This window comes from Elaeis guineensis, chromosome 2, assembly GCF_000442705.2.
Source record: "Elaeis guineensis isolate ETL-2024a chromosome 2, EG11, whole genome shotgun sequence".
NCBI lineage: Eukaryota > Viridiplantae > Streptophyta > Magnoliopsida > Arecales > Arecaceae > Elaeis > Elaeis guineensis.
The window spans coordinates 88,812,873-88,825,403 of NC_025994.2; the positions used below are offsets into that span (position 1 = coordinate 88,812,873).

Genomic DNA, 12,531 nt, shown 5'->3' on the forward strand with positions numbered 1-12,531 from the left:
TTATTTTAATTTTTTATTTATAAAAATATTATAGATATAAATTAAAAAATATATTCATATATTATTTTTTTAAAAAAATATAATTAAATTATTAGCGATAAAATTATTTTTGATGAAATATTGGTCGTCAAAAATATTTTAGTATGATAATTTAATTTTTTAATAAATATAAAATTATTAAAATTTTACATATAATTAATAACGATGAAAAATTATTCGTCACAAATAATTATTAGCGATAAAAATTTTCATCAAAAATTATCTTATTTTAATAGTAATGAAAAATTTTCGTTGCAAAAATTTTTTTTGCGATGAAAATTTTTTGTTGCTAAAAGTTTTTAAAAATTTTATTTCAAAAATATTTTAGTTAAATTAATAGTGATAAAAAATTTTATCGTTATTAATATTTTATTTTTTAGCGATGTTATAATTTATCGTAAATATTTTTTTATGATTAAAATTTTTCGACGAAAATATTTTAACAATGAAAATTATTCGTCGCAAATACCGTTTATTAGTGATAAAATATTTTTTTTATCATAAAATATTGTCAACGATGCGATTATTTGCGATGAATAATTAGCGATGAATATTTCATTGTTAATAATTATTAGCGATGAAAATAGATTATTAGCGACGAAAATTTTTTGTCGCTAATAACCTATTTTGTTGTAGTGAAAATTTCTGTCATGGAGACCCTATCGTACAGGAACTCTCTTCATCCAAAGAATCTGATCCAGATTTGTCCAGATCTGCTAGCCTCAAGGATTTATGTCCCTAGCCCTGGTTCCAAAAGTCTTGAGAGTGGAAGATCAGATCTGGAGGTGCATTCTAGGTCCTAGGAAGTAGGAGAGATGCGAACTAGGTCACTGCTGTAGGGTTTTTGATACACAGCGATCTAGGATATGGTATTTGCTATCCTTAGAGAGTCTGAATCATCATGGACTCTTATAGAGGGCTCCGACACAGATCTTCTCAGGTCCACATAAGTGCACGGTAGTCCTAACAAGTGGTATCAGAGCTTGGTGGAGCATGAAAGCAAAAGAGAAGTCATACAAGGTAAAAGCTGAAATCGCATACATGTATACCTATTTCACGATATGTCTCAGATTTATCTTTATTATTGCTGTGGTTTGGCCAATTGAGAGCAGTGGGTTGAAGGTGGAGGCTGAGAAGATTGATAGGAAGAAAATTTTTTGAGGTGAAAGATTTGGGTGCATGATTTGCTGGTCCAACATTGTGTGGAGACGGTCTTGATGGAAAGACCAGGGTGTATGACGGTTAGGCACTAGGATTCTCTGGGGAAGATGGGTAGTAGGGGGGCTATTTGATGGATGAGGAGTGTTTGGCATGCTAGAGGAGCGGTTCCCCAACAAATAATGATCGAGGTGGAGCTGAAGAAGCGACTATACAGTTTTCTGATACAGCAAGATGGAGAAGTAGTTGGGATGCATCCAGCGGTTCGACCAGAGCATGGATTTGTGGAGCCTTGGGATAATGAAGATGACTAATCCACATGGTGTCGCAGCTGGTTCAGAGGAGGAGGAGGTCCTATGGTGGTTTCATAGGTGTTTGGGAGTGCAGAAGGTCCGAAACAGTAGCAGCGATGGTGGAGGTTCAGCAGCAGGGCAGTATTAAGTAGCAGATCTCATATCAGATTTTATCTTCTGCAAGGGCACTAGGAAGAGTCGTGATTCAGATGGAGCACTGGTCAGAGGTGCCTCCACATGTGGAGGATGGTTTGGCATAGGTTTAGAGCTAAGGAGTGTAGGGATAGAGCCAATTTCTAGCACCAGCAGCGGTGATGCACAGCATGGTTCTATGCAGGATGTGTGGGCATCGGAAAGCCATGGCTCTGGGGAGACTGTGTCAGATGGGTTGTTTGTAGCAAGAGAGGATCCAGATACCTACAAAGAGGTTGAGACGAGTCTCAGGTTGAGATAGGTGGCTCTAAGTCCAAGATAAGGTTTGAGCTGTAGTTCCTCCAGGTGATACTGAAGTGACGATTGGTGCAAGGGCGGAAAAGGATAAAGTACTAGGGTGGAATTTCTAAGGTTCAGTCGTTGCTTTTGAAGAGTTGGATGAGCTCTTGGGTTTCGAAGGTACCCATGGGATGCATATATCTGAGACAGCTTTAGAGGGTCTGCGAAGTGCGGAGGGTTCGAAGGGACGCGACAGTTCTCGAGGTGCAGTGGTAGGCCTAGCAGGTCAGTGTTGGATCATTAGCGTCGGGTGACTCGGGTACAGAGTCGACTTTTATAGTATCAAGCGGACTTCGGATTCAGATGGAGCACCGGATAGAGGTGGCTTCATAGGTTAAGAGGGTTTCAGTAGCAGCGAGTGTCAGTTTAGGAACACTGCAGTTTCTCCAGAAAGTTCAGGGTGAGTGATGCAGCTGCCAATAGAAGTGAGCCTACAAATTCCAAGGTGGTATTAAAAAATAAGTAAGGATCTTCAGTTGTGGAGACGGTCATCCCAAAGGTCTCCAAAGGTGCACAGAAATGAAAGAAGATTGGCATCGACGATGGGGGTTTGCATAGGGAGTTGTCAGGTGCGCAGCGATAGCAGGATCGTGCAGATGAATTGTGCGGAGGTTTGCCAAAGCTTGAGGGCACCAAGGTAAAGATTGTTGGTGCATGTATGGTGCTCCCAAGCCTTAGAAGGCCATGAAAGGAGCTATGGGTTTGGTTCTAGGATTCTAGGATCGGTTTGGGTCCTAGGGTGAAGGCTATCAGCCTTCAGGGTCTTGAGATTCAGGAGTTTTGGACCTGAAGAGGCTAACTTGTCTTGGATCGAGTTTGGATCTAAAGATGAGATTGGGTCAAGTCATGGATGTATATGAGCTTGGATGAGTGCAATTTCATGTGGGCTAGCCATGAGAGTTTTTGAGCTAGGATTTATCGGGTTCATGTGGGAATCCTAGGGTATATAAATCATATGTTGTAACAATTTGTTAAATGATCAATATACGGCTTTTCTCCTTAACTTCTCTCTATTTTGCATGCCACCCTAGGCAGCAAGAGAAACCCTAGAATGTGGTGCCTCCCTCAAGCCCTAGCCACCCTAGGATTTGGAAGAGGGAGGCACCCCATCATGTGGGGGCCCCATCATGTGGGCTCCCTCCTTGTGTGGCCACCTAAGACTCCATGCCCAGGAGTCTCCATGCCCAAGAAGCTATCTGATCTAATCAGGGATCAGAGGAGGACGTGGAAGGAGACTTCGGAGGTGGGCATGAGTGAAGGAAGTGCACGAGGTGATAAGCACGGGCAAAGGCTGCACAGGTTGCTATCAAGGTGTGCGCTGATAGTCCCTATTGGACAAGAGATTTTCTCCCCATCTGGATCGGATTTTATGCTTGGTTAAAACAGTAAGGAGGCTCTATCAGATGTTCTTAATGTCTTGATAGATCATCCAAAAGAGATCAGGAAGATGAGAATGAGGCACACAAGTTGGAAGCGTGCAGGTTGAAATTTTTGCCATGGAGTTTCTGTCGTACAGAGACTCTCTTCATCTAAAGAATCTGGTCCAGATTCGTTCAAATTTGCCAGCCCCAAGGATTTACATCCCTAATCTTGATTTCAAGGTTTTGGGAGTGGAAGATTGGATCTGGAGGTGCATTCCAGATCTCGAGAAGTGGGGTGATGCGAATTAGGTCGCTGCTGTAGGGTTCTTGACGTGCAGCAATTCAGGATATGATGTTTGCTTCCCTTAGAGAGTCTGGATTATCATGGATTCTTGTAGAGGATTCATCGTAGATTTTCTCAAATTCATGCAGGTGACGATGGTCCTAACACAAATAGACTCTGATTTTATATTTTCTCTTCCAAGCAACACGTTTACGAATTGATTTAATTAACCTTTCTTTTTGATGCCGCGAAACCCACGAAGCCACAACAGTGGGTCTCCTTCCCTGCGAAAGTGGCTTTTCACCTTTATGAGTGCAAATGGATATTGGAGGCTCACCTAAGAATGCCTCTGGAATGTCTGATGGCCACCGCGTCGCGATGGTGATCGGAAGATGCAAATTCGTTGTTCCTCCAAGTTGCAATGAGTACGAGGCCAGTTGGCTCAAACTCCTCGGAGAGCTTTACGGAAAGACAGTGGTTCCAATTGGCCTCCCACCACCAGCCCTTGGCAAAGGAGGAATAGAAATATCGTGGGCTCACACGCTAGAGAGGAGAATATGGGACCAATTTTTTATTTTATTATATTTTCTTTCGTTTCTTTCTTAAAATAGAAGTTCAAAAATAAAATTTTTTTCTATTAATAAAATCATCAATCACATGATTAAAAATAAATATAATATTTTTTTTTATTTTTATAATATATTTTTTATTATATATACTATATAATCAAGTGATATATATCAAGTAAATTAATCATCAAGCAAGTTAATAAATATCTCTAGATAAATCAAAAATAATTTTCAAAATATTGAGTTCACCAATATATAGTATACGATCAGATAATATACACTTAGTAAATTAGTCATTAAGCAATGCAATATATTACGTTCAAGTGAATTGATATACAATTTTCAGAACATTATATTTACCACTATATACTACATGATCTGGCGATACACATTTGTCAACTTGCTGGAACATATTATAAGTTTATATATATCTAATAGTAATTCAATATATATTTTTAAATAAATTCATATTCAGTTTTCAGAACATGATTTTTATTTGGATACGTGTATTGGATGACTATTAGGTATCTATCTAAGAAGTTTGAAATATGCATCATAAAATCAATAAATATACATCATCTAGCTGTGTAATATATACTGATGAATATAATATTTTAAAAATTATATATCAAATTATTTAAAGATGTATATTAATGCTGATGATTAATTTACTAGTATGTATCATCTAGCATATATTATATACAAAAAAACTTCATGTTCTAAAAATTATATATTGATTTATATAGAAATATGTATCGATTTGGTTGACAATTTATTTACTTGGTGTATATCGTTTGTTTAAATATATCGATAAAAAATATATTCTAAAAATAAAAAACAAATAAAATAATATATTTTTTAAAATTACGAGACTAACGACTTATTAATAAGAGAGCCTTGGCTTTTGGGCTTCTGCTTTGAGCCCATTTTCTTACTTTGGTGCCCGCCCTAAATGATTTTTTTCATAAAGGGGATCAAGAGTTTCATGAGATCACTAATCTCATCGCAAGACTATCCACATGACAAAGTTAATCCAGGCAACTTCTTATTTATCTAATTATTATATATTATTTTTACTATATCAATTCTAATTTAATAATTATTTTTTATAATTTTAAGATAATTAATATTATAATTTATATAATCATATGGGTATAAATGGGTTGGGTTGGATCTATGTACAATCTAATCTCAATTTAAAAATTTCAAATCTAGATCGAATTATATAGATTTAGGTTTGAGTTCAGTAACTATAATATATTACTATCAAACCTTGTATATATTATTTTTGAGAAAGTCTTTGTGCACCGCATGCGGTGCAGTAAAAATACACTGCCCTTTGGGTTATGTAGCCATCACTTTCCTACATACATTTAATGTATGCAGTTTCATTTTTTATTTAAAATTTTAAATGATGAAATTTTTTTTTTTTTTAAATTATACATCTTGTGACCATATTATGATATCTTACGGTCAAATTATGACCTCCTGCATAGCAACAAGTCATAATTTAGTTACATTATATCATAGACAATGAAAGATATTTTTATTATTTAAAAATTTTATAAATTTTTAATATAAAAATATATTTTTTAATATAATTTTTAAAAAAATTATGATTTTTTATATAAAAAATTATAATTTAATTATAATATTTTATGATATAATAATATCATAATTTTTTTAAAAGAAAAAAATATTATATTTTTTTACTATTATATTTTTAAGGAATCCAACAAACTTAAGAAAAAAACTAGTATAAGATCTTATTTTTTAATTTTTTTCCATCTCCTCTTTGGTTTTCATTGATTTTTTTCATCTACGAGAGTCTCAATCCAATGAAAGCTGAGATGGATGCTTGAAATAAATTTTAGCATTGAAATATAATATTAATTTTATTATTCATTATTAAAAAGATAAAATAAAAATTATAAAAGATTTATTAATTTTTTTCTCTAAATTCATTCGATGCACAAGAAAAAAAATTATAAATTCGAAGGATTTTTTTTTTTTTTCTCTCTCCAACCAAGGCGTTACGGTTTTTGTTGCTTGGGTACATATCCTTTATTGCTTACAGAAGATGAAGGCCCACTGCCAACCACTCCTCCATCCCACCGTTACCGCTCACATGCCTCCTTCGCAGCCTCCATGAACTGGCACCTCGAAGCTTCACATTTTTTTTTACCATCAGATCCTCTAAAACCTTTGAACCTTCTCATCATGGACAACAGTGGTGTTCTCCACATCGCCGTGTTCCCCTGGCTAGCCTTCGGCCACATTCTCCCCTTCCTTCAGCTCTCCAAATCCTTAGCCAAGAGAGGCCACCGCATCTACTTCCTCTCCACCCCGAGGAACATCCAAAGGCTCCCGAAGATCCCTCCCCACCTGGCTCCACTCATAGACTTCGTTTCCTTGCCCCTGCCGAAGGTCGAAGGCTTGCCGGAAAACGCCGAGGCCACCCCGGACCTACCAAAATACCAGGTCCAGTACCTCAAGGTGGCCTTCGACCGCCTCGGAGGGCCCCTCGAGAACTTCCTCGAAGAGGCTTCTCCCAAACCCGACTGGATAATTCTCGACTTCGCTTGCCATTGGGTGCCAAAACTTGCGTCCAAGTTCGGAGTCCCCTGTGCCTTGTTCAGTGTGTTTACCGCTCCATTTCTTGCTTTCTGGCGACCCTCGGAATCCTTAAGCCGCGGCGGTGACGATGTGCTCGAAGAATTTACATCGCCACCCAAGGGGATCTCCTTCGAGACCTCCGTATCTTTTCGCCTCCACGAGGCCCGCCGAGTGATCCACGGCTACGAAAACAATGCTTCAGGGGTGTGCGATGCCGACCGGCTTCTGTTGACCATCGAAGGTTGCAGAGTGGTCGCCCCCCGTAGTTGCCGGGAATTGCATTCTGATTGGCTGTGTTACCTTCAGGAGCTTTACAAGAAGCCGGTCATTCCGATAGGCCTACTTCCACCGGCACCCGACGACGGCGCCGGTGTCGATGCTACCAGCGATGAAAGCAATGTGTTCCATTGGCTAGACAAACAAGCTCCAGGATCGGTAGTATATGTGGCATTTGGAAGCGAGACTGTGCTAAGTACTGAGATATTGCATGAGCTAGCTTTCGGTCTCGAGTTATCTCAAGTGCCCTTTCTCTGGGCGATAAGGAAGCCGGTCGACGTAGCCGGCGAAGGCAAGGAGGTTTTGCCGGAAGGATTCGAGGACCGAACCAGGGATCATGGAGTCATCGCCATGGGTTGGATCGATCAGCTCAAGGTTTTAGCCCATGCGTTGGTGGGCGGCTGTTTGACGCATAGTGGCTGGAGTTCGGTGATCGAGAGCCTTCAATTTGGGCATCCTCTCATCATGTTGCCTTTTATTGTAGACCAGGGGATCATAGCTCGAGTGATGGAGGAGAGAAGGATTGGAATAGAGGTGCCGAGGAACGAGGAGGATGGATCTTTCAGTAGGGAAGATTTGGCCAAGGCTATTAGATTGGTCATGGTGGAAGAAGAGGGGAATCAATTCAGAAGCGAAGCGACAGAGCTAAAAGAGATCTTCGGTAACAAAGACTACCATGAGAGGTATGTGGAGGAATTCATACTGTATTTGAGGAATCAGAAAGAGCATTAAATGATGATCGATGTTGTTGCTATGATGCATCCTAATAAAATGTTTATTTTCAACCATCTGAAGGGAGTTTAATGTCCCAAATTCCCAATATCTGGTGGTTATATTACTTGAAAATAGAATTCTTATTTGCTGTGCTGTGCCAACCGGTAAATCAAACAACTTCGCATTTCCATTGTGGTTATCTAGATTCTGTAATTCTCACGCTATGAAAACGTTGTCCTGCCTTGTTAGATTATTTTTGTCCACCATAGCTCTATCTGCAACATGTGCCGAAAGCGGAGCTCCAAATCTACTGACATTGGGCCCATCCAGTGAATATTGCATCAGGATTTGATATCATACGATATAACAGGAAGAAAGAAGAAATAAAATAAGAAACATAATACAAATACATGGATCGGCTTCAAGCCTATCTTCACAGGACGTGCAAGCTTCACTGTGAGAGAAAAAAATAAAATCAATACAAGAAGAACTCACCACTCAATCTTTGTACAAGAGTCTCTCAAGAAAAAGCTCTAAAATCCTCATAAAAACTCTCTAAAATTTCTGTTGAAGTCTTTTTGCACCTCCAAGATGTTATCAGCTTTCCAATACAACTGACGGCTCGTCAATCGGAGTTTTATAGACTCCAAAAACTCAAAAATACTGTTTCAGTAGGAAACAGAGTCCCAATCAAGTCTAGAATCATCTCGAGCCATCCGATCGTGATCGGCTCGCACCAGAGCCGTCTGATCGTGCAAAATAGCGCCACTGATCACCTGATCAAGCTCGAAATTGCTCTCAGTCTTTCGATTATGATCGGCTGCGATCTGGGCCATCGAATCACGCAATCCATCTTTTGAACCGCACGTGGACTGCGACTTCGGTCCATGCAACCCATGGACTGCCAGTACCCCGCGATCCACGGTGGACCGCACAAGGGCGCTGGGTGCTTCCGCACGTTGGGCCGGCCCACGCATGCGCCCGTGCTTGGGCCGCGCGCGCCTGCGTGCGCGCGCATCTCTGCCAGGCCCGGCGGTGCTCTGTCGATCCCTGTTGGCCCACCACCGGCCACCGCCGCCTTGTGCATCGTGCCATCCGCTCCGATCTTCTTCGTGCATATTTTCTCCGTTTGGACTCTGTTTGGGCTATTCTTAAGTTCATTGAACTTTGTTTTTCGTCCTGAACCTCGCTGTAGGCTCAATGTAGATCAAATCTCGAGACGTATTTTCTAACAATCTCCATCTCGACTCGATATTCGATCTTCACCTGTCTCTGAGAGCCTGTGATCCATCTCACCCCCACGCCATGGGGCATACTTGCTATCTCATGGATGGATAATGTGGGAGTCGAGCCAGGCCGCTCAATCCCACCTCCATCATGGGCTGTATCCATTCTGACCAAAGACCTGCTCGGGGAAGTCTCCTGCGGCAATAGAAATCTCACCCTGCGACGTCACATCTTGTCCTCCCGAGTCTCGTGTTTCATGCCCGATCCACCTCCACCTAGAGCTCTACCTCGCTCTGAGCTTCTCTTGGCTCCTAAAGCTTCACCTCGCACTGGGCTCCCTGTCAGGTAGTAATGTCCTCTCGTCATCTTCTTCTCCTCCAGAACAATCCTATCATCGCACAACACCTTCAGGATTCTTCCACCAGCTACCATCCTGTAGCCTCTTGAATCCAGTCTGCTTAGTTAGATAAGATTTTGCCTGAAATTGGATATGTATCAGACCTCCCCCAATCTCCTCATTGCACTATCATGTGTTCTCCAGCTGACCGTTCCGATGCCTCTGATCACATAGCTCGATCCATCCGGTAGATAAATAGTGCCCTCACTGCTCTCCAGAGAGTCAAACTGCTCCTCTCCGTAACATACATGATAGGTGCATGCAGAATCTAAAATCTACTGCTGGAAAGAAGTAGATACCTTGTCAGATATCTCCAGAGCATCACCCTCTGAGTCGCTACTGGCCATCACTGTAATAGCCCTCGTCCGATCTCTGAGTTAAGAGTAATTTATGGCTAGATGCCCCAACTCGTCACGCTAGTAACATCTGGACTTGCTCAAATTTCTCATCCTGGACTTGGACCGCCCTCACCGCGATCTCTTGTCACCCTGTCTGCTGCCTCCTGCTCCTTCAGAAACCACCAAAGCTGAACTGCCGCTTGAGCTCGAAGCTAAGTTTTATCTCTTGAGAATCTCGTTTTGGAGAATCGTCACGGTGACCTCGTCCATCTTGATGGTGCTCTTCTCTACTAGAAGAGCAGTCACTAAGGACTCATACGAAGGGGGAAGTGACGTTAGCAAGACCAATGTCCTGATCTTCTCCTCAACTTTCTCACCAATGCTGAGGAGGTCGGTGAGGATTTTCTGAAAGTAGATGAGATGCTCCTACACACTTTGTCCCTCAGTCATCCGCAGCTGGTAGAACTGTCTCCAAAGAAAAAGAGTATTGGTGAGAGAATTTGCCACGTACAACTTCTCGAGCTTCGACTACAGCATCGTCAAAAAAGTCTCGCCAAGCACATGGATCACCACCTCATCTGCTAGGTACAAGTGGATCGTGCTCACCGCCTGCATCTGGAGCTGCCTCCAATCCTACACCTCCATGATGGTCGGCTTCTCGTCGCACAAGAGAGCATCGATCAACTCTTGCTAGATGAACATGTCTTTCACCCTTGTCTGTCATAAAGAGAAATTGCTCTTTCTATCAAACCTGTTGATCTCCACCTTGATTGTGCTTGTCTTCTCCATCTTGTATCTCGATCACCACCGCTGCAACCTATGGTCTGGCATCACCTTGCTCTGATACCAATTGTTACGCCAGAATCTGGTACCACACGGTGCAGCAAGAAGAAAGAAGAAACAAAACAAGAAATACAATACAAATACGTAGATCGGCCTCAAGCCTACCTCCACGGGGCGTGCAAGCTTCACTATGAAAGAATAAAATAAAATCAATACAAGAGGAACTCACCACTCAACCTTTGTATAAGAGTCTCTCAAGAAAAAATTTAAAATCTTCATAAAAGCTCTCTGAAACCTCTGTTGAAACCTTTCTGCACCTCTAAGACGTCACCAGCTTCCTAACACAACTGACGACTCGTCAATCAGAGTTTTATAGACTCCAAAAATTCAAAAATACTATTTCAATAGGAAACAGAGTCCCAATCAAGTTTAGAATCATCCGTGGCCATCCGATCGTGACCAGCTCGCATCAGAGCCATCCGATCATGCAAAACATGGCTACTGATCACCTGATCAAGCTCGAAATCGCTCTCAACCGTCCGATCATGATCGACTGCGATCTGAGTGGTCGGATCTCACAATCTAGCCCCTGAACCATATGTGGACCACGACTTCGGTCCACGCGGTCCCATGGACCGCCAGCATCCCGTGGTCCACGATGGACCGCGTTGGGCGCCCGCATGCGCTGGGCCCACTCGCGCCTAGGCCGCACGCACCCGCGCTAGGCCCGCTCGCGTGCTGGGCCACGAATGCTTGCGCATGCGTCTCCGCCGAGCCCGGCGATGCTCTGTCGATCTCCATCGACCCACCACCGGCCGCTGTCGCCTCGTGCATCATGCCGCCCACTCCGATCTTCTTTCTTGCGTATTTTCTCCATTTTGATCTGTTTGGATTGTTCTTGGACTTGTTGGACTTCGTTTTTTGTCCTAGACCTCACTGTAGGCTTAATGTGGTCGAATCTTGAGATGTATTTTCTAACAGTGGAAGCTCTTTGATTTCAAATGGTCAAAGCTTTTTCGTGTTTCAAAGAAATAGAAGTTAAAATCTATCATAATCAAACCTTAGAATAGAGTATTATTCTATAAATTAGAACTGGACCTTCTCACTATCATCCCAATATCTCGAATGACACGAGACTATCATCCCAACATCTCGATTGATACAAAAGGTGGGACATCATCTCATCCTATTCCATAAAAAAAATCAAGAGAGTTTCATCCCACATAATTTAAAATTTTGTTTGACAGTATTAAACGTGGTAGCATAATATTATGAATGCTATGTTGATTAAAAAACATGCTAATTAGCTTGTAGTAGGAGAAACGTATCTTTTGATTCCATCCTTGCCTTGGCCTGATTATGATGTCAGCAGATCTAGTTAGAGTGTCGTAGCATTTTGCTGTCACATGCGCCCACAACAATGCATACTCAGAGGGGAGGTGAGGCTATAAAAATAAGAGTGAGAATGCTCCGCTGCAAGAGTTTGAGTTCCCAAAACCGAAAACAAACAGGCTGTTTGGATGGTAGTGTAGAAAAAGGGTGGGAAGAGGAAGCATAATAAACAATTTGTAAAATTTTGGACACTTTCATTAAAACTGATCGAATTTATCTTAAATTTTAAATATTTTGAAGAATAATAATTCTGATTAACTAATTCTTGTTACACAAACTTATTGTCATGCTCTTTTGATGTATAAATATCCCTAGAGTTTGTTTATAAAAATTGGTGCTTGGAATGAGTTGACCATATGAGAGGGGGAGAATCTATCTTAGGGCTGGGCCTGAGTGGGAACTTTCTACCAGCTTTGGCAAGATCGGGGAGAAGAAAAGAAGAGCCGGAGGACCGGGGAGAGAATGAGGGTTTGCTTAGAAAATTTAGCAAAATTGGGTTGGATTTTCTATCAGATTCATGGATTGGATAGTTCAATTGGTTAAGGGCACATATCAATCCAATACCCCAAATCTTATGAGAGGAAAAAAGAATA

At 41.3% G+C, this 12,531-nt stretch overlaps 1 protein-coding gene across 1 annotated transcript; it reads left to right on the plus strand.

The window, feature by feature from the left end:
• Positions 1–6,279: 6,279 nt before the first annotated feature.
• On the plus strand, positions 6,280–7,955 carry LOC105054566 (putative UDP-rhamnose:rhamnosyltransferase 1). Its single transcript, XM_010936102.4, has one exon. The coding sequence runs from the start codon at positions 6,344–6,346 to the stop codon at positions 7,817–7,819; it is 1,476 nt and encodes a 491-aa protein (XP_010934404.2). The 5' UTR covers positions 6,280–6,343; the 3' UTR covers positions 7,820–7,955.
• The last annotated feature ends 4,576 nt before the right edge of the window (positions 7,956–12,531 follow it).